This window comes from Oncorhynchus tshawytscha, linkage group LG14 (genome assembly GCF_018296145.1).
Source record: "Oncorhynchus tshawytscha isolate Ot180627B linkage group LG14, Otsh_v2.0, whole genome shotgun sequence".
Lineage (NCBI taxonomy): Eukaryota > Metazoa > Chordata > Actinopteri > Salmoniformes > Salmonidae > Oncorhynchus > Oncorhynchus tshawytscha.
This window is the reverse complement of record NC_056442.1, coordinates 54,471,036-54,493,877: the sequence shown is the minus strand read 5'-3', so window position 1 is coordinate 54,493,877 and position 22,842 is coordinate 54,471,036. Positions and strand designations below refer to the sequence as shown.

Genomic DNA, 22,842 nt, shown 5'->3' with positions numbered 1-22,842 from the left:
CCAACCGTGAAGCACGGGAGTGGCAGCATCATGTTGTGGGAGTGCTTTTTTGCAGGAGGGACTAATTACTCAGTTATGTATAGAGCCATGTCATCATGGAATGATCTGCCACCAGAGGTCACTCAATTATGGATAGAGCTCTACTACACAGCTGAAGTCATGGACCTCTACCTCTCAGCTGAAGTCATGGAGCTCTGCCTCTCAGCTGAAGTCATGGAGCTCTACCACTGGGAGACAGGACAATCCCCTTCATGATGCTATTGACCTACAGGATAGTGTATTTGAATATAATACATTTCAGCCCCCAACCTTAGAAAGTGGATGATCACTGATGATGTCCCTAATGCACGAAAGTGTCATCCTGTTATCCTGTCTTTAAAGCAGCACAGTGAAATTTCATCCTGCTATCCTCTCTTTAAAGCAGCACAGTGAAATGTCATCCTGCTATCCTCTCTTTAAAGCAGCACAGTGAAATGTCATAATGTTATCCTCTCTTTAAAGCAGCGCAGTGAAATGTCATCCTGCTATCCTCTCTTTAAAGCAGCGCAGTGAAATGTCATCCTGCTATCCTCTCTTTAAAGCAGCACAGTGAAATGTCATAATGTTATCCTCTCTTTAAAACAGCGCAGTGAAATGTCATCCTGCTATCCTCTCTTTAAAGCAGCACAGTGAAATGTCATAATGTTATCCTGTCTTTATAGCAGCACAGTGAAATGTCATCCTGCTATCCTGTTTTTAAAGCAGCACAGTGAAACGTCATCCTGCTATCCTGTCTTTATAGCAGCACAGTGAAATGTCATCCTGCTATCCTGTCTTTAAAGCAGCACAGTGAAATGTCATAATGTTATCCTCTCTTTAAAACAGCGCAGTGAAATGTCATCCTGCTATCCTGTCTTTAAAGCAGCACAGTGAAATGTCATAATGTTATCCTCTCTTTAAAACAGCACAGTGAAATGTCATCCTGCTATCCTGTCTTTATAGCAGCACAGTGAAATGTCATCCTGCTATCCTGTTTTTAAAGCAGCACAGTGAAACGTCATCCTGCTATCCTGTCTTTATAGCAGCACAGTGAAATGTCATCCTGCTATCCTGTCTTTAAAGCAGCACAGTGAAATGTCATCCTGCTATCCTGTCTTTATAGCAGCACAGTGAAATGTCATCCTGCTATCCTGTCTTTATAGCAGCACAGTGAAATGTCATCCTGCTATCCTGTCTTTAAAGCAGCGCAGTGAAATGTCATCCTGCTATCCTGTCTTTATAGCAGCACAGTGAAATGTCATCCTGCTATCCTGTCTTTAAAGCAGCACAGTGAAATGTCATCCTGCTATCCTGTCTGAAATTCATCCTGCTATCCTGTCTTTAGCAGCACAGTGAAATGTCATCCTGCTATCCTGTCTTTATAGCAGCACAGTGAAATGTCATCCTGCTATCCTGTCTTTAAAGCAGCACAGTGAAATGTCATCCTGCTATCCTGTCTTTATAGCAGCACAGTGAAATGTCATCCTGCTATCCTGTCTTTATAGCAGCACAGTGAAATGTCATCCTGCTATCCTGTCTTTAAAGCAGCACAGTGAAATGTCATCCTGCTATCCTGTCTTTGTAGCAGCACAGTGAAATGTCATCCTGCTATCCTGTCTTTATAGCAGCACAGTGAAATGTCATCCTGCTATCCTGTCTTTAAAGCAGCACAGTGAAATGTCATCCTGCTATCCTGTTTTTAAAGCTGAAATGTCATCCTAATCCTGTCTTTAAAGCAGCACAGTGAAATGTCATCCTGCTATCCTGTCTTTAAAGCAGCACAGTGAAATGTCATCCTGCTATCCTGTCTTTATAGCAGCACAGTGAAATGTCATCCTGCTATCCTGTCTTTAAAGCAGCACAGTGAAATGTCATCCTGCTATCCTGTTTTTAAAGCAGCACAGTGAAATGTCATCCTGCTATCCTGTCTTTGTAGCAGCACAGTGAAATGTCATCCTGCTATCCTGTTTTTAAAGCAGCGCAGTGGAATGTCTTCCTGCTATCCTGTCTTTATAGCAGCACAGTGGAATGTCTTCCTGCTATCCTGTGTTTAAAGCAGCACAGTGATGATATGTTATTTCAATAGAGGCAATAATATCCACAGTGGCCCGTAGAGACCGTCCCATTACGCCTGTCTCTGATTGGATAACTCTAGTCCACCATGCCCTGCAGCTGTCTTTGTGAGTATAAAACTCAGTGTAGGAGTCTGCTCAGGTCTCAGGTCAGGGAGTGAAACCCCTTCAGAGTGTGATGCAGCTGCTGTGGGTGGTAGTGGTGGGGTTGTTAGGAGTCTTTGGGGCAGAGGGAAAGGAGGCTGTCTGTCGGATGCTGGGGAGCCCAGAGTTCCCTCTGCTGTCCAAGGAAGGAGACGTGACTATAGGAGGAGCCTTCTCCATCCACAGCAAAACCACACAGCCCCCGCTCTCCTTCACAGAAACACCACCCCCTCTCACCTGCTCCAGGTAAGCTCCTTCACCGACACCACCTCTCAAATTTCCCAAGTAAGCTCCTCCTTGGTTACCGTTTATTGAATATTTGGCTATTTTATTATTATAAGTTTAAAAAAATAATCAAATTAAACACAACTTTTGTGGTTGTGTATGCTCATGATTTGTAAAACTTATATAAACCTATATCTTTCTTTACCTTTCCTCTAGTGTAAACCTCAGAGAGTTCCGATTTGCTCAGACCATGATCTTTGCCATCGAGGAGATCAACAACAGTGACACTCTGCTTCCGAATGTCTCTATTGGATATCGTATTTATGACAACTGCGGCTCGACTCTGTACTCTATGCGTGCGGCCATGGCCCTGATGAACGGTCAGGAGAGGACGGTGGGAAAGGCCTGCTTTGGCCAAACAGCAGTTCACGCCATCATCGGAGAGTCAGAGTCCTCCTCCACTATAGTGATGTCACGCACCACCGGTCCGTTCCAATTACCTGTGGTAAGAGGCCCTATAGGACAAGCAATTATATGAGATTTTAAGTCAATCTTGTTTTAGTGTATTCAGTTCCGTCCCTGTCTCTCTCCCTGTCTCTCTCCCTGTCTCTCTCCCTGTCTCTCTCCCTGTCTCTCTCTCTCTCCCTTTCTCTCTCTTTCTCCCTGTCTCTCTCCCTGTCTCTCTCCTGTCTCTCTCCTGTCTCTCTCCCTGTCTCTCTCCCTGTCTCCTCTCTCTCTCCCTTTCTCTCTCTCTCTCCCTTTCTCTCTCTCTCTCCTTTCTCTCTCTTTCTCCCTGTCTCTCTCCCTGTCTCTCTCCCTGTCTCTCTCCTGTCTCTCTCCCTGTCTCTCTCCTTTCTCTCCTCTTTCTCCTGTCTCTCTCCCTGTCTCTCTCCCTTTCTCTCTCTCTCTCCCTTTCTCTCTCTCTCCCTTTCTCTCTCTCTTTTCTCTCCTTTCTCCCTGTCTCTCTCCTTTCTCTCTCTCTCTCTCCTTTCTCTCTCTTTCTCCATGTCTCTCTCCCTCTCTCTCTCTCTTCCTTTCTCTCTCCCTCTGTCTCTCCCTTTCTCTCTCTCTCTCCCTTTCTCCCTTTCTCTTTCTCCCTGTCTCTCTCCCTTTCTCTCTCTCTCCCTTTCTCTCTCTTTCTCCATGTCTCTCCCTTTCTCTCTCTCTCTCTTTCTCTCTCTTTCTCCATGTCTCTCTCTCCTCTCTCTCTCTCTCTCTCTCTCTCTCCATGTCTCTCTCGTCCTCTCTCTCTCCCAATCCCTGTCTCTCTCCCTGTCTCTCTCCCTTTCTCTCTCTCTCTCCCTTTCTCTCTCTTTCTCCATGTCTCTCTTGTCCTCTCTCTCTCTTCCTTTCTCTCTCTCTCTCCCCCTTTCTCTCTCTCTCTCCATGTCTCTCATCCTCTCTCTCTCTCCCCCAATCCCTGTCTCTCTCCCTTTCTCTCTCTCTCGTCCTCTCTCTCTTCTGTAGATCAGCCACTCTGCCACATGTGAGTGCCTTAGCAGCAGGAAGGAGTACCCTTCTTTCTTCCGAACCATCGCCAGTGACCTCTATCAGAGCAGAGCGCTGGCCCAGCTGGTCAAGTACTTCGGCTGGAGCTGGGTGGGAGCGGTCAACAGTGATAGTGACTATGGCAACAACGGCATGGCTATCTTCCTGGCTTCAGCCCAGGAGGAGGGTGTCTGTGTGGAATACTCAGAGAAGTTCAGCCGGACGGAGCCAGAGAAGCTGTTAAAGGTTGTTAATGTGATCCGAGGTGGGACGGCCAGGGTGATCGTAGGCTTTCTGGCCCACGTGGAGATGAACAACCTGCTGGAGGAGCTCAGTCTGCAGAACATCACCGGCCTACAGTTTATTGGTGTGGAGGCCTGGATCACTGCAGACAGCCTGGTCACCCCTACTAGCTACAGTGTGCTGGGGGGTTCACTGGGGTTCGCTGTCCAGAAGGCCAACATCAGCGGCTTCTCTGACTTTGTGATTAAGCAGTTCTGGGACACGGCATTTCAATGCACAGAGACAAGCCACCAGGAGAATGTGAGTAGTCCTTGTAGTGAGAGTCAGGATCTGATAGAGCTGAGAGATTATAATGCAGATGTGGATGAGCTCAGATACTCTAGTAATATCTATAAAGCCATATATGCAGTGGCCCACTCGCTGCACAGCTTGCTAAAGTGCAAAGACGGACTCGGATGTGATCAAAATGTGAGAACTGAACCTTGGCAGGTAACAGCAACTAAAAACATCCATTCTCTATTCCTCACTGACAGTATATCTCAAAATAAAATAAAAAACTGATACTTGTTCCTTTTTTCCCCAGGTAGTGGAGTCTCTGAAGCAGGTGAATTTCACCATAAAGACAGGGGACCAGGTGTGGTTTGACAGTACAGGTGCTGCAGCAGCCAGGTACGAGGTGGTGAACTGGCAACGTGGGCCAGACGGAGGGGTCCAGTTTAAACCAGTGGGCTACTATGATGCCTCCCTACCCCCGGGACAACAGTTCGTCCTCAGGACAGAGGACATCATGTGGCCTGGGGAGCTCCAACAGGTACAGTAAATAGGTGCCAACAGATTAAAAACTAACTGTTTACAAACACAACGTTTCTGAATAACAGAAGCTTAGCGGTTAGGGGCTTGGGTCAGTAACCGAAAGGTTGCTGGTTCAAAAACCCAAGCATACAAGGTTAAAATATCTGTCGATGTGCCCATGAGCAAGGCATTTCACCCTATTTTGCTCCAGGGGCTCTGTATTACTATGACTGACCCTGTTAAACAACACATTTCACTCCACCTACCTGGTGTATGTGACAATAAAACATCCTTTCCTTCCTTATTGTGTGACTCATTATTACAATTTAAAAAATGTATGTGACACACCCTGCTGGAGTAAAACATGTAACATTTAGAGTTAAACCGTGTCTGCTCTCTGTCCCCTAAAGATGCCTGTGTCAGTGTGCAGTGAGAGCTGTCCCCCAGGCACTCGTAAGGCTGTACAGAAAGGGAAGCCTGTATGCTGTTATGACTGTGTCCCATGTTCAGAGGGAGAGATCAGCAACGCTACAGGTATCACAAGCCCAACATTCATTCTGCACAGAACTTACACAAGTTGTGCGATGTGTGTCCTAATCCACTTTTTCAGAGTTCAGTCCTTGGTCAATGTAATGTCTAGATTATGACATCATGTGTTCCACTTTACTACTAATCATACTAATCATGATTTCCTTTCAGATTCTAATGGCTGCATAGACTGCCCTGATGAGTACTGGTCCAATCTTGGCAGAGACAAATGTATATTTAAAGCTATTGAGTTCCTGACCTTTACTGAGGTCATGGGGATTGTACTTCTGGTTTTCTCCTTGTTTGGAGTGTTTCTCACTGTGCTTGTGGCTATTCTCTACTTGATAAAGAAAGACACTCCCATCGTCAGGGCCAACAACTCTGAGCTGAGCTTCCTGCTGCTCTTCTCCTTGACTCTGTGTTTTCTGTGTTCTCTTACTTTCATTGGCCGGCCCTCTGAATGGTCCTGTATGCTGCGTCACACAGCGTTTGGGATCACCTTCGTCCTCTGCATCTCTTGTGTTCTGGGGAAAACAATAGTGGTGTTGATGGCCTTCAGGGCTACACTTCCAGCCAGTAATGTCATGAAATGGTTTGGTCCTCCACAGCAGAGACTCAGTGTTCTGGCTTTCACTCTCATACAGGTCCTAATCTGTGCTCTTTGGTTAACAGTCTCCCCTCCTTTCCCCTACAAGAATATGAAAACCTACAAGGAAAAGATCATTCTAGAGTGTAATGTGGGATCAGCTATTGGTTTCTGGGTTGTGTTGGGCTATATAGGACTCCTGGCTCTCTTGTGCTTTGTGCTGGCTTTTCTGGCTCGGAAGCTGCCTGATAACTTCAATGAGGCCAAATTCATCACCTTCAGCATGCTCATATTCTGTGTAGTCTGGATCACCTTTATCCCAGCTTATGTCAGCACTCCTGGGAAGTTCACTGTAGCTGTGGAGATCTTTGCTATTCTGGCCTCTAGTTATGGAATGCTCTTCTGTATATTTGCACCTAAATGTTATATAATCCTGTTTAAACCTGAGCTAAATACCAAGAAACATATGATGGGGAAAAATAAATGAAATGAAAACTTACACTAAAATCTTTCCATGTGCTGCTCTGCTGGAACACATAAAACATGTCATTGGAAATGTGTTAAGCTTCAATTGCTATTCTGTCAGCATACAGTACATGCACCCCCCCACTGCTAGTGAAAGACACACAAGCAAATGGCATGTCCTTATTCTTCAAATACGCTATGGGTCTTTCCACGAAATGAGTCCATTTTGGCTAGTGTAACTTGGTGGGAAAAAAGGTTGATTTCACCTGATTTTAATATTCTGTCATGAAGAGGACATGTTCAACCGAATAAAAAACATGTTTTCCCATCTCAAGAGGTTTAAATATATATATATTTTGTTAGTGCCTTTGAAAGTTACAGTCCTTAATTGAAACGATACTGAAGCCAACACCCTACATCAGTTTTGGTAAAAAACTGTTTAAAAAACTTCTTCAGGATCAGTGTCCTTTCCACGGGACGGTTGAGCTAACGTAGGCTAATGTGATTAGCGTGAGGTTTTAAGTAACAAGAATATTTCCCAGGACACAGACATATCTGATATTGGCAGAAAGCTTATATTCTTGTTCATCTAACCGCACTGTCCAATTTACAGTAGCTATTACTATGAAAGAATAACATGCTGTTGTTTGAGGAGAGTGCACACTTTTTAACATAGACAGTTATTAATAAACAAATTAGGCATATTTGGGCAGTCTTGATACAAAGTCTTGAACAGAAATGCAATAGTTCATTTGATCAGTCTAAAACTTTGCACATACACTGCACAAAATGTATATTGCACCTGGAATAATACATTATGGCCTTTCTCTTTCTCTTATTTCTTTGTATTTTACTTTTTTCTTTGTATTATCTTTTACCAGATTGCAATTGTTATATTATCTTTTACCAGATCTATCGTGTTATATTATCCTATATTCCTTTCACATTTGCACAAACTTCAAAGTGTTTCCTTTCAAATGGTACCAATACCATATCCTTGCTTCAGGTCCTGAGCTACAGGCAGTTAAATTTGAGTATGTCATTTCAGGCAAAAAATGAAAAGAAAGGGGACAATGCTTAAAAGAGTTCTTTAAGCATTTCTAGCCTGTCTATTTACGGGTAACAGGGTTGACGTGTTATGTTCGACCCGCCTCAGCTTTCCACCACAAAACAAGAAAATGGCCAAGAGTCGACCCGCCTCTGCTTTCCACCACAAAACAGGAAAATGGCCAAGAGTCGACCCGCCTCTGCTTTCCACCACAAAACAGGAAAATGGCCAAGCATCGACCCGCCTCTGCTTTCCACCACAAAACAAGAAAATGGCCAAGCATCGACCCGCCTCTGCTTTCCACCACAAAACAGGAAAATGGCCAAGAGTCGACCCAGCTGCTTTTACACTGTGATTTGACTAACAGATGTTCCACAAAAGTTTCAAAAAGGAATAGTTTCACCGTATATATTTTTTAATCAGTAACCCGTTTACTGACATGTCCGAGCTGAGCTTCTCTAATAATGTGTATAAAGCAGTGTATGATGTAGCCCACTCCATACACGACCTGTTGAACAGCAGGCACAGTAAAGGCCAAGGTGTGAATAGGAACTGTGCACAAAGAGACAGCATCGAGCCAGGACAGGAGAGACAGCATAAAGCCAGGACAGGAGAGACAGCATCGAGCCAGGATAGGAGAGACAGCATCTAGCCAGGATAGGAGAGACAGCATCTAGCCAGTACAGGAGAGACAGCTTTGAGCCAGGACAGGAGAGACAGCATCGAGCCAGGATAGGAGAGACAGCATCTAGCCAGGACAGGACAGGAGACAGCTTTGAGCCAGGACAGGAGAGACAGCATCGAGCCAGGATAAGAGAGACAGCATCGAGCCAGGACAGGTGAGACAGTATCGAGCCAGGATAGGAGAGACAGCATCGAGCCAGGACAGGAGAGAGAGCATCGAGCCAGGACAGGAGAGACAGCATCGAGCCAGGACAGGAGAGACAGCATTGAGACAGGACAGGTGAGACAGCATCGAGCCAGAATAGGAGAGACAGCATCTAGCCAGGACATCAGAGACAGCATCGAGCCAGGACAGGAGAGACAGCATCGAGCCAGGATAGGAGAAACAGCATCGAGCCAGGACAGCAGAGACAGCATGGAGCCAGGACAGGAGAGACAGCATCGAGCCAGGATAGGAGAGACAGCATCGAGCCAGGACAGGTGAGACTGCATCGAGCCAGGACAGGAGAGACAGCATCGAGCCAGGACAGGAGAGACAGCATCGAGCCAGGACAGGAGAGACAGCATCGAGCCAGGATAGGAGAGACAGCATCGAGCCAGGACAGGTGAGAGTGCATCGAGCCAGGACAGGAGAGACAGCATCGAGCCAGGACAGGAGAGACAGCATCGAGCCAGGACAGGAGAGACAGCATTAAACCAGGACAGGAGAGAGAGCATCGAGACATGACAGGTGAGACAGCATCGAGCCAGGATTGGAGAGACAGCATCGAGCCAGGACAGGCGAGACAGCATCGAGCCAGGATAGGAGAGACAGCATTGAGCCAGGACAGGAGAGACAGCATCGAGCCAGGACAGGTGAGACAGCATCGAGCCAGGACAGGAGAGACAGCATCGAGCCAGGACAGGAGAGACAGCATTGAGCCAGGACAGGAGAGACATCATCGAGCCAGCACAGGTGAGACAGCATCGAGCCAGGATTGGAGAGACAGCATCGAGCCAGCATAGGTGAGCGGCTACCTTTATGGCCCACAGATAGTTCGTTTTGTTCAACTGATTTGATAATTGACTGACTGGTTTAGTGAAAATGACAAATATTTACAATCACAACATGATTTTACTTCTAAAGTGCATTAATTATACACTCTTAAAAAAAAGGTGCTATCTAGAACCTAAAAGGGTTCTTCGGCTGTCCCCTTAGGAGAACCCTTTGAAGAACCCTTTTTGGTTCCAGGTAGAATCCTTTTGGATTCCGTGTAAAACCCTTTCCACAGAGGGTTCTACATGGGAACCAAACATGGTTTTATTAGGAACCAAAAGGTGTTATCCTACTGGGACAGTGTACATCAGTACATGGTGATTATTTTAACTCATGCAGGTGTTGAGATACCTGCGAGACGTAAACTTCACCATGAAGTCTGGGGAGAGTTTAAAAAAAATTGCGGTGTGGAACTGGCAGCAGGCAGCAGGGACAGTGTTTGTCACTGTGAGGAATTACGATGCCTCTCTCGCTAATGGAGAGCAGTTTGCCATGAATGGGATAAAGATAGAATGGGCTGGCAATCCCTTAAAGGTACACAGTTGCACAGAAAACACATGGTAGCAGTTTCAGGTACTTTCATAAAACATAACTAATCAGATTAAAGGTATTTACATTTGTCGGAGATGACACATACAACGTGTAGGCGGGAATGAATTGAATGATTGTGTGACCAAGGGGGATTAATAATATGAGTGAAGGTTTGAAGCGAGACAGACAGGTTAGAGGGAGTGAGCAGGTGTTGTGTTTCAGAGGCCTCGGTCTGTGTGTAGTGACAGCTGCTTCCCAGGGTTCCTCCAGGCAACGATCAAAAACAATACCAGTCTGTTGTTTGTCCTGTATCCCCTCTGTGCTGCTGGAGAGATCAGCAACCTAACAGGTGAGAAAACTGATACCACAGCCAACCCTTAGCCTTTTGGAGGCCTTAAGTTAAATGTATTTATTTTGGGTCCGGGGGACCCATAGCGGCCCCTTATGTCTCTTAGTGGATAGGGCTGGACTCTGACTGATACAAACCAAACCACTGACCGAAAAGATAGATTAACTGTGGAGTATGTGTTAACTTTTAGAATATGTGACTCACTACCTGGATTCGGTCTTATGTAGCAATTTGATTTATTATTTTATTTTTTACATTGGATGAATGTAGAGACTCAGAGCTACAAAATGGTACTTCATACACTGCATTTGAGGAACAATGGGAATGTCATTTCAAATCAAATGTATTTATATAGCCCTTCTAACATCAGCTGATATATCAAAGTGCTGTACAGAAACCCAGCCTAAAACCCCCAAAACAGCAAGCAATGCAGGTGTAGAAGCACAGTGGCTAGGAAAAACTCCCTAGAAAGGCCAAAACCTAGGAATAAACCTAGAGAGGAACCAGGCTATGAGGGGTGGCCAGTCCTCTTCGGGCTGTGCCAGGTGGAGATAACAGAACATGGCCAAGATATTCAAATGTCCAGCATGGTCAAATAATTGTAATCAGGGTTCCATAGCCGCAGGCAGAACAGTTGAAACTGGAGCAGCAGCATGGCCAGGTGGACTGGGGACAACAAGGAGTCATCATGCCAGGTAGTCCTGAGGCATGGTCCTAGGGCTCAGGTCCTTCTAGAGAGAGAAAGAAAGAAAGAGAGGAAGAGAGAATTAGAGAGAGCCGACAGGACAAAGGATAAGACAGGAGAAATACTCCAGATATAGCAGATTGACCCTAGCCCCCCGACACATAAACTACTGCAGCATAAATACTGGAGGATAATTCTGCTTTGAATGTTGATCAACTTGTAAACTCACTTTTGAGAAAAATTGCCTTTGAATGTTTTGGTATCGAGTGAAGAACTCGTCGTTGTCAACACTCATTCAGCATCGTTCACACCCTCTTAAGCTTTATCCCCACCCATCTTGTTTCACTCTCAGAGTGCACACCTGATGCTCTGGCCGATGATTTGCTTACCTCCCGACAACATGAAAACAGCCAAACAAGCCTAGCTGTAATTTTTTTTATTGCGCTTTATTCTAGACGTTTACTGACACCGGCCATATTCAACGTGTGTTGTACACACGTCACGTAACGTCAGCTAACGGGCCAGCCAGCTAACATTAGCTAGTTAAACAACAATGAACACAGTGCCAATAATGCCACAGTGCTGGAGCTAATCAGCCAGGTTCAATGTTAGTTAGCTGGGTAACATTAGGATCTAACTAGAAAAGCAACCGGCTCTGGGAACAGCTGCCTAATATAAGACACTACTAGATTATAGCGTTTTCCTTCTACATTCCTTGTACGTTCCTTGTACGTTCCTTGTACGTTCCCAGGAATACTGGTCAAACGGAGACAAGAGTCGCTGTGTCCCAAAGGAGGTGTCATTTCTCTAATTTGAAACCATGGAAATCATGGGAATCCTCCTGGCTGCAATCTCATTGGTCGGCGCGTGTTTAATAACCACAGTGGTGTCATTGGTCTTCGTTCACTTCAAAAAGACTCCCATTGACAGGGCCAACAACTCTGAGCTGAGCTTCCTGGGGAAAAAAATAGTGGTGTTGATGGCCTTCAGGGCTACACTTCCAGCCAGTAATGTCATGAAATGGTTTGGTCCTCAACAGCAGAGACTCAGTGTTCTGGCTTTCACTCTCATACAGGTCCTGATCTGTGCTCTTTGGTTAACAGTCTCCCCTCCTTTCCCATACCATAATATGAAAACCTACAAGGAAAAGATCATTCTAGAGTGTGATGTGGGTTCAGCTATTGGTTTCTGGGCTGTGTTGGGCTATATAGGACTCCTGGCTCTCTTGTGCTTTGTGCTGGCTTTTCTGGCTCGGAAGCTGCCTGATAACTTCAATGAGGCCAAATTCATCACCTTCAGCATGCTCATATTCTTTGCAGTCTGGATCACCTTCATCCCAGCTTATGTTAGCTCTCCTGGGAAGTTGACTGCAGCTGTGGAGATATTTGCATTTCTGGCCACTAGTTATGGTTTACTTTTCTGTATATTTGCTCCCAAGTATTATATCATATTACTTAAACTTTATACACACTTTAGTATTGAGAGGGGTTAGGGAGGATGTGGGTGTTAGACAGGTGCACTGGTTGCCCCCCGAAATGGTCAGTATTGTGAAATAATTCTAAAGTTAAGGAAATGTTTGAATGGAGGAAGCTGATCCGAGAGCAGCGCTGTCTTTCTTTCGATGCTATCAATATCGACACGCTCTCCAACGACACACTTAGCGACCGTTCTCTCTGCGTAATGTTTGGGGAAACGCATGTTAAGTCTTCGGCTGTTTTAGGAAAGATGCATCATTAAAACAGTCGCTAATGGGAAACCGGGCCCTGGATTGAAACCGGGCCCTGGATCAATGGTAGGCAGGTTTTCTGCTATCGACTTTATGTTTTAATTATTCTTTTCGGTTTAGGGGCGGGTCACTTGTTTTTTTTGTTTTTTTTTATCTTTCATGGAGAGTTTAGTTAAAATATGCTTTTCCTGAAGGGAGGGCCATCGATTTTAAATTGCAGATAGGTCAGATTTTCTCCAGGTCCCGCTTATTATAAATAACCTACAGTACATGTTGACTGATTGAAATAAGTTATTTCCTCGGGACAAATTATGACTACCATTCACTAATAATCCAAAAACAACTTTATTGTATTTCTGCCTGAATTACAGTTTCACCGGAAACTTTCTGATTTCCCAAAACACTCTCCAGGTAAAAAAAAGAAAGTATTCTTCAGAGTACTCATCTTCTAGAATCTATATTCTGAAGTGACTGAGCCATTGGTTCTGGGAAAGACACACGGGACTGCACTACTCTTACTTAGCCTCTTAGGGATCCCTTTTAACACCTAATAGGCCAACTGTTTTGTCAATCACACAGTGAGTGTCATCATTGGTCGAAACTAAGACATTGAAACAAATCTAAGCTCCTATAGCATCATACCCATCATTAATGGTAACATATAAAGGAGCCCAGATGGAGCATTGTCAGGACGGTGAGAGGTGAGAGACTCGGTGAAAAGCTATGCTGCAGCTAGCAGACCTCCTGGTGATCACTCTACTGACAGTGACAGCTAAGGCTGGGCAGCCTGTGTGCAGATCTTATGGAACAAAAGAACTGTCACAGTTCTCAAAGGAGGGAGACATCAACTTAGGAGGTATTTTCTCCTTTCACCAAAACCCAGTCAGTGTGAATCCAACTCTGCAGGTCAACCCAGGAAGCATTCAGTGTGAAGGGTAAGTAAATGTTGAATTGTTTGGTGTGAATCATAACGCTTATGTCTCTGTTCACATGGACAAATATGTATGATCACAGGTGTGTAAGAGAAATAATATTCAAAAAGTGTTCAACTGTCTGTCTCTGGCTGGGGTTTTCACTGACTAAATGCTTTATAGGTCTGTCTCTGGCTGGGGTTTCACTGACTAAATGCTTTACACGTGTCTGGATGTGATTTCACTGACTAAATGCTTTATTGGTCTGTCTCTGGCTTGGATTTCACTGACTAAATGCTTTATAGGTGTCTGGATGGGTTTTCACGGACTAAATGCTTTATAGGTGTCTGGGTGGGTTTTCACGGACTAAATGCTTTATAGGTGTCTGGATGGGTTTTTACTGAATAAATACTTTATAGGTGTCTGGATGGGTTTTCACTGACTAAATGCTTTATAGGTCTCTGGCTCTGGATGGGATTTCACTGACTAAATGCTTTATACGTCTGGCTCTGGATGGGATTTCACTGACTAAATGCTTTATAGGTGTCTGGATGGGTTTTCACTGACTAAATGCTTTATAGGTCTGTTTCTGGCTGGGTTTTCACTGACTAAAACTGAAGTGACAGTACTAGAAGTCCTCTCTGCAGGCTGGACCCAGGTGAGCTCCAGTATGCCCAAACTATGATCTTTGCCATAGAGGAGATCAATAACAGCTCTGAGCTGCTGCCAGGCCTGTCTCTGGGCTACAGGATCTTTGACTCGTGCCCCAGCATCCCCCTGTCTGTGCGGGCGTCCCTGGCTCTGATGAACGGATATGAGGAGGAGCCACAGAGCTGCACCAAGCCCTCCACCGTGCATGCTGTCATAGGGGAGACCACGTCCACTTCCACTATAGCCATGGCGCGCACCATGGGGCCCTTCCACATACCAGTGGTGAGTCAGGGAGTGTATGTCTGTATGTATTGAGAGAGTGAAAGGCAGATATGATACTATGTGAAAATACTGCTGTGGCCCAATGTGCTACTTTCAACAGAACGGCAACGTTTGAGCAGTGTGTTAGAAACGTCTGTCTTTGTTGTCTTTCCAGCTCAGTCATTCAGCCACCTGTGCTTGTCTGAGTAACAGAAGGCAATACCCTTCCTTCTTCAGAACCATCCCCAGTGACCACTACCAGAGCAGAGCCCTGGCCCAGCTGGTCAAACACTTTGGCTGGACTTGGGTGGGGGCCATCAGAACCAACAGTGACTATGGTAACAATGGCATGGCCACCTTCCTGAAAGCAGCTTCCAGTGAAGGGGTGTGTGTCGACTACTCAGTGGCAATCTACAGGACCGACCCCAGAGAGTGGTTCCTAAAGGTGGTGGACATCATTAAACAGTCCACCTCCAAGGTGATCGTGGCCTTTGCAGACGGCACAGACCTGGAAATCCTGATAAAAGAGCTGCACCTGCAGAATGTGACTGGGTTGCAGTGGGTGGGTAGCGAGGGATGGATCACCTACCGTTACATCGCCTCCCACGTCAACTACGCCGTGGTCCAGGGGGCGGTGGGCTTCGCTGTGCCCAACGCAGTCATCCCCGGCCTGGGGGAGTTCTTGGTCAACAGGCGGCCCTCCACTCAGCTGGGGGACAAGGGTCTGGTGGAGTTGTGGGAGAGCGTGTTCAGCTGCAGCATGACTCCTGGCTCCCCGGGCAGAGCCTGCACAGGGAGGGAATCCCTGAGAGACACTGGATCCCGCTACACAGACGTGTCAGATGCTAGTCTGCTCAACAACATCTACAAGGCTGTGTATGCTGTGGCTCACGCGCTACACCTGCTCACTACCTGTCAGAGTGGGAAGGGGCCTTTTCAAGATAACACGTGTGCAGCCAGGGATAAAATAGAGCCGTGGCAGGTAAAGTAACTCTGTGGCTCTACTAAGCTAACAAATAACACCTGTAGCCTGCAACTTTGTGGCTTTACTAAGCTAGCAAATAACACCTGTAGCCTGTAACTATGTGGCTTTAATAAACTAACAAATAACACCTGTAGCCTGTAACTATGTGGCTTTAATAAACTAACAAATAACACCTGTTGACTATGACACGATATCGGGTAGAGAACGTAAGACTGTGTTAAAAAAAATACCACTGCGCCTCCGGAGTAACGCAGTGGTCTAAGGCACTGCATTGCAGTTGCTAGATGTGCCAATAGAAATTCTGGGTTTGAGTCCAGGCTCTGTCTCGGCCGGCGGGGACCGGGAAACCCATGGGACGGCGTACAATTGGCCCAGAATTGTTTGGGTTAAGGGAGGGTTTTGCTGGCAGGTATGTCCTTGTTCCATCGCGCTCTAGAGACTCCTGTGCCAGGCCGGGCGCATGCATGCTGACACGGTCGCCAGGTGTACTGTATTTCCTCCGACACATTGGTGTGGCTGGCTTCTGGGTTAAGTGAGCAGTGTGTCAAGAAGCAGTGCAGCTTGGTTAGGGGAGGACGCATTGCTCTCAACCTTCGCCTCTCCCGAGTCCGTACGGGAATTGCAGCGATGAGACAAGGACTGTAACTACCAATTAGATACAACGAAATTGGGGCGGGAAAAAAGGGGTAAAAAGCTAAAAAATCAACACCCCTCATTTTATTTCCTTCCTCCAGGTGTTACATTACCTGACCCAGGTGAATTTCACCACTAAGCATGGTGAGAGGGTGTTCTTTGATGATCAGGGGGACCCATCGGCACGCTACGCCCTGGTCAACTGGCAGATGGATAGCACAGGGTACATCTTGTTTGAGACCATCGGCTACTATGATGCCTCACAACCAGAGGGCCAGAAGTTTGAGATGAAGGAAGGTGTGAGTGCTGTCTGGGCAGACAATCAGCCTGAGGTAAAGACTTGTTGGGGAGAAGCATTTATTAATCATCCAACACAACTGTGATTGTGTTCCTTTAAGAGTTTTGCATTAAAGTATACAGTGAACTTGGGTGTGTTTAAATATGAGCGGCGTAAAGGGTATCTGTGTGTTCCAGGTACCCAGGTCTATCTGCAGTGAGAGCTGTCTGCCAGGGACACGCCGGGCCTTCGTTAAGGGGAAACCTTTCTGTTGCTTTGACTGCATCGCCTGTGCAGACGGGGAGTTCAGTAACACCACAAGTGAGACCTCAGGACTCGTAGCCTTTACGCTAGCCTTCATCCTGTTCATTTTGGGAAAAATCTCAGCCAGCACTTTACTGGTCTATCTAAAGATGTACTCACTGTACATAATGAAACTGTTTATGCTTTCAGATGCAGTGACATGTACAACATGCCCCCCCGAGTACAAGTCAAATGAAGAGAGGAATAACTGTCATTTGAAAGGCATTGAATACCTCACCTTCAAGGAACTCATGGGTATACTGCTGGTAGCCTTCTCTGTGTTTGGTGGGTGTCTGACAATGACAATAGCACTGATATTCTTCAACTACAGAAAGACTCCCATAGTCAGGGCCAACAACTCTGAGCTGAGCTTCCTGCTGCTCTTCTCCTTGACTCTGTGTTTTCTGTGTTCTCTTACTTTCATTGGCCGGCCCTCTGACTGGTCCTGTATGCTGCGTCACACAGCGTTTGGGATCACCTTCGTCCTCTGCATCTCTTGTGTTCTAGGGAAAACAATAGTGGTGTTGATGGCCTTCAGGGCTACACTTCCAGCCAGTAATGTCATGAAATGGTTTGGGCTTCCACAGCAGAGACTCAGTGTTCTGGCTTTCACTCTCATACAGGTCCTGATCTGTGCTCTTTGGTTAACAGTCTCCCCTCCTTTCCCATACAACAATATGAAGACATATAAGGACAAGATCATTCTAGAGTGTGATGTGGGTTCAGCTATTGGTTTCTGGGCTGTGTTGGGTTATATAGGACTCCTGTCTCTCTTGTGCTTTGTGCTGGCTTTTCTGGCTCGGAAGCTGCCTGATAACTTCAATGAGGCCAAATTCATCACCTTCAGCATGCTCATATTCTTTGCAGTCTGGATCACCTTTATCCCAGCTTATGTCAGCTCTCCTGGGAAGTTCACTGTAGCTGTGGAAATATTTGCTATTCTGGCGTCTAGTTATGGAATGCTCTTTTGTATATTTCTCCCCAAATGCTACATAATTTTATGTAAACCAGAGAAAAACACCAAAAAACATTTGATGGGTAAAACGTCATCAAAAACACTTTGACTTTGTTACAACACCTTTTGAATATATTTTTACATTACTGACTTTAAAATGTTTTGATGTTAGATGATATTATTTATAAAGTATTTGTTTAATGTAATGTTTTTAGATAATACGTTTCATCTCATATCTTTATATCCTTATCTGTGTAATATGCAAGAAACTATGGCTGATAATGGTTTCTCTGCTAACTTCTCAGAGTTTTCTTCTCAACTGTGATAATAACCATTGAAACTCAGTTAAACTAATAAAATGTTTAAATCACTTCTGCCAGTTATTTTAAAAGGTAAAACCACTACACCAAAACAATGAACTCATCATGCTGCATATTTTTGTCAACACTTAATTTTAAGGGGTCCTTATTTGTAATTACGCTGTAACAAGTAATGTGGTTAATTGTATAGTTACACTGAAATAACCCTATTTAACTGGTGGTAACTGCAGTTTGTAATTACGGAGGTGTAACAACAAAAGCTTGTTACCATGCATATTACAAATGGGCAAGTTTCCATTTAATTGACCAATTAGTGTGTAGTTTCTTCTCAGCTGCATCCTATTCAGTAATAATTGTCACAAGGTTGTAATATCTTGTGGACAAATGCGCTGGGTGTCCTAGATTACAAATGTTGAAGGATCAATAGGCTCTCATTAACTACCTGTGAATGCGAACTCTTCAAAATATCCACTCAATGTTGTTGACAGCAATTCCCCCCCAAAAGGTGTACCACCTGGGTTTACTAAAACAGATTGGATATAGACCCACCTTACTGACTAGGGTCTACCGTATGGATGTCATCCCAGATTATAATATTTTTTCCTTACAATTAATGTTACCCATTATGACAAGCTGAACCTCCTTGCCAACCAAGTGAGAGGATAAACCCACAACTACACCACATAATACATGTAGTATCTGCATAAGTACAATGTAATTACTAGGTGTTACACAGGCTTTCTCGAGTTAAAATAAAGTGTATTTCTATTTAATTACTTATTACTCATTACCAAGTGAAAATACCTACAAAAGATGAGCTTCTACTTCAGACAACTTTATTGAAACATGTCAAAAATACATTTCTTACAAAATAATAGTGATGTTTAATTAGATTTTAAACATGGATACGGTTGAAGTCGGAAGTTTACATACACCTTAGCTGAATAAAATTAAACTCAGTTTTTCACAATTCCTGACACTTAATCCTACTAATTCCCTGCCTCAGGGTCAGTTAGGATCACCACTTTAGTTTAAGAATGTGAAATGTCAGACTAATAGTAGAGAGAATTATTTATTTCAGCTATAATTTCTTTCATAACATTCCCAGTGGTTCAGAAGTTTACATACACTCAATTAGTAGTTGGTAGCATTGCCTATAAATTATTTAACTTGGGTCAAACGTTTCAGGTAGCCTTCCACTGTAAGGTTTGCGGAACTGGTGGCAGTGAAGTCAGACGCAGGAGAGCAGAAATATCCTGGAAGGATATTGAGGCTAGGTAACACGGTCACCACCGATAAATCCATGATAATCGAAAATTTAAATAAGCATTTCTCTACAGCTGGCCATGCCTTCCTCCTGGCTACAACCAACCCCGGGCCACAGCTCCGCCCACCTGCAGCTACTCGCCCAAGCCTCCCCAGCTTCTCCTTCACCCAAATCCAGACAGAAGATGTTCTGAAAGAGCTGCAAAACCTGGACTAGAACAAATTAGCTAGGCTAGACAATCTGGACCCTCTCTTTCAAAAACTATCTGCCGCCATTGTTGCAACCCCTATTACCAGCTTGTACAACCTCTCTTTCGTATCGTCCGAGTTCCCTAAAGATTGGAAAGCTGCCGCAGTCATCCCCCTCTTCAAAGGGGGTGACACCCTAGACCCAAACTGTTACAGACCTATATCCATCCTGCACTGCCTATCTAAGGTCTTTTAAAGCCAAGTTAATAAACAGATCACTGACCATTTAGAATCCCACCTTACCTTCTCGGCTGTGCAATCTGGTTTCCGAGCCGATCACTGGTGCACCTCCGCCACGCTCAAGGTACTAAACGATATATTAACTGCCATCGATAAAAGACAGAACTGTGCAGCCATTTTCATCGACCTGGCCAAGGCTTTCGACTCTGTCAATCACCAAATTCTAGTCTGCAGAATCAATATCCTTGGTTTTTCTAATGACTGCCTTGCCTGGTTCACCAACTGTCCGGACCTCTGGCAGTCTCTATTGGGGTACCACAGGGTTCAATTCTCAGGCCAACTCTTTTCTCTATATATATATCAATGATGTCGCTCTTGCTGCAGGAGATTCCCTGATCCACCTCTACGCAGACGACACCGTTCTGTATACTTCTGGCCCTTCCTTGGACACTGTGCTAACTAACCTCCAAACGAGCTTCAATGCCATACAACACTCCTTTCGTGGCCTCCAACTGCTTTTAAAAGGTAGTAAAACCAAATGCATGCTTTTCAACCGTTCGCTGCCCGCACCCGCCCGCCCGACTAGCATCACCACCCTGGACGGTTCCGACCTAGAATATGTGGATAACTATAAATACCTAGGTGTCTGGTTAGACTGTAAACTCTCCTTCCAGACTCATATTAAACATCTCCAATCCGAATCTGCTTTCTATTTCGCAACAAAGCCTTACTTACGCCAAACTTACCCTAGTAAAACTGACTATGCTACAGATCCTCGACTTCGGCGATGACAACAAAATAGCTTCCAATACTCTACTCAGCAAACTGGATGCAGTCTATCACAGTGCAATCCGTTTTGTTACCAAATCACCTTATACAACCCACCACTGCGACCTGTATGCGCTAGTCGGCTGGCCCTCGCTAAATATTCTTCGCCAGACCCACTGGCTCCAGGTCATCTATAATTCTATGCTAGGTATAGCTCTGCCTTATCTCAGTTCACTGGTCACGATAACCATAGCACATGTTCCAGCAGGTATATCTCACTGATCATCCCCGAAGCCAGCACCCCATTTGGCCGCCTTTCCTTCCAGTTCTCTGCTGCCAGTGACTTGAACGAATTGCAAAAATCGCTGAATTTGGAAATCACCAACTTTAAACATCAGCTATCTGAGCAGCTAACGGATTGCTGCAGCTGTACATAGTCCATCTGTAAATAGCCCACACCATCTACCTACCTCATCCCACATACTGTTTAAATTTACTTTTCTGCTCTTTTGCACACCAGTATCTCTATTTCCACATCATCATCTGTTCATTTATCACTCCATTGTTAATCTGCTAAATGGTAATTATTCGCTCCTATGGCCTATTTATTGCCTTACCTCCTCATGCCTTTTGCACACACTGTATATAGACTTTCTTTTTTCTACTGTGTCATTGACTTGTTTATTGTGTTATTGGCTTGTTTATTGTTTACTCCATGTGTAACTCTGTGTTGTTGTCTTTGTCATGCTGCTTTGCTTTATCTTGGCCAGGTCGCAGTTGTAAATGAGAACTTGTTCTCAACTAGCCTACCTGGTTAACCTCTCTAGGGTACGTGGGACGCTAGAGTCCCATCTGGCCAACATCCAGTGAGATTGCAGAGCGCCATATTCAAATACAGAAATGCTCATTATAAAAATTCAGAAAACAAAACATATTTCACATAGGTTTAAAGATGAACTTCTTGTTAAACCAACCACAGTGTCATATTTATAAAATGATTTTCGGCGAAAGCATACCTAGACCAGAACTTACCTAGCCCCGAACATAGCCCAGTTGACAAATTATTACAAACAGCAAAAAGCCAAGCAGAAGCGTTACAAAACTCAGAAATAGAGATAAAATTAACCCCTTACCTTTGATGATCTTCATATGGTGGCAATCAGAAGACATCAATTTACTCAATAAATGTTCCTTTTGTTTGATGAAGTCTCTTTATATCCAAAACCTCCGTTTTGTTAGCGCGTTTTCTTCAGTAATCCACAGGCTCAAACGCAGTCAAAACAATCAGACAAAAAAATCGAAATTGTATCCGTAAAGTTCATTAAACATGTAAATCAATGTTTATATTAAATCCTCAGGTTGTTTTTTAGCCTATATTATCTATAATATTTCAACCAGACAATAACGTGTTCAATATAAAAGGTAAACATGCGCATGAAAAAGCTCTGCGACACGGTGAGGGTCCACTCGTTCAGACTGGTCTTATTCACTCATTTATAAGAATACAAGCCTGAAACGATTACTAAAGACTGTTGACATCTAGTGGAATACATAGGAACTGCAAATGGAGTCCTAAGTCAATGGATACTGTAATGGCATTGAATAGAAAACTACAAAACCCACAAAAAAAAATACTTCCTGAATGGATTTTTCTCAGGTTTTTGCCTGCTAAATCAGTTCTGTTATACTCACAGGCACTATTATAACAGTTTTGGAAACTGTAGAGTGTTGTCTATATGCATATCACATCTTCTGGGCCCGAGTAGCAGGCCGTTTAATTTGGGCATGCTTTTCATCCAAAATTCCGAATGCTGCCCCCTACCCTAGAGAAGTTAAATAAACCTCTCAGGGATTTGTGGGATGGTAGTGTCCCACCTCGCCAACAGCCAGTGAAATTGCAGGGCGCCAAATTCAAAACAACAGAAATCCCATAATTAAAAGTCCTCAAACATAGAAGTATTTTAAACCATTTTAAAGATAAACTCATTGTCAATCCAGCCACAGTATCCAATTTCAAAAAGGCTTTACGACGACAGCATGGCAAGCAATTATGTTAGGTCACTACCTAGTCACAGAAAAACACAGCCATTTTTCCAGCCAAAGAGAGGAGTCACAAAAAGCACAAATAGAGAATAAATTAATCACTAACCTTTGATGCTCTTCATCAGATGACACTCATAGGACTTCATGTTACACAATACATGTATGTTTTGTTTGATAAAGTTCATATTTATATCCAAAAATCTCAGTTTACATTGGCGCGTTACGTTCAGTAATGTTTTGTTTCCAAAACATCCGGTGATTTTGCAGAGAGCCAGATCAATTTACAGAAATACTCATTATAAATGTTGATGAAAATACAAGTGTTATGCATGGAAGTTTAGATAAACATCTCCTTAATGCAACCTCTGTGTCTGATTTCAAAAAAGCTTTACCGAAAAAGCACACCATGCAATAATCTGA

The 22,842-nt window shown here is 44.4% G+C and overlaps 2 protein-coding genes and 1 pseudogene across 3 annotated transcripts; all 3 read left to right on the top strand.

The window, feature by feature from the left end:
• Window positions 1–2,055: 2,055 nt before the first annotated feature.
• On the top strand, window positions 2,056–6,836 carry LOC112267320 (extracellular calcium-sensing receptor-like). Of its 2 annotated transcripts, none has more exons than XM_042297689.1 (6): window positions 2,056–2,480; window positions 2,676–2,964; window positions 3,927–4,490; window positions 4,774–5,001; window positions 5,393–5,516; window positions 5,682–6,836. In XM_042297689.1, the coding sequence occupies exons 1-6, from the start codon at window positions 2,269–2,271 to the stop codon at window positions 6,581–6,583; spliced, it is 2,319 nt and encodes a 772-aa protein (XP_042153623.1). In that variant the 5' UTR covers window positions 2,056–2,268; the 3' UTR covers window positions 6,584–6,836. The 2 variants fall into 2 exon arrangements, with proteins under 2 accessions (XP_042153623.1, XP_042153622.1); XM_042297688.1 differs by having other exon boundaries at window positions 3,927–4,679.
• Window positions 6,837–9,016: 2,180 nt separating this feature from the next.
• LOC112267491 lies at window positions 9,017–12,386 on the top strand (annotated as a pseudogene).
• A 941-nt stretch (window positions 12,387–13,327) lies between these two features.
• LOC112267311 (extracellular calcium-sensing receptor) lies at window positions 13,328–17,913 on the top strand. Its single transcript, XM_042297687.1, has 6 exons — window positions 13,328–13,555; window positions 14,179–14,464; window positions 14,619–15,425; window positions 16,163–16,393; window positions 16,536–16,659; window positions 16,792–17,913. The coding sequence occupies exons 1-6, from the start codon at window positions 13,344–13,346 to the stop codon at window positions 17,703–17,705; spliced, it is 2,574 nt and encodes an 857-aa protein (XP_042153621.1). The 5' UTR covers window positions 13,328–13,343; the 3' UTR covers window positions 17,706–17,913.
• The last annotated feature ends 4,929 nt before the right edge of the window (window positions 17,914–22,842 follow it).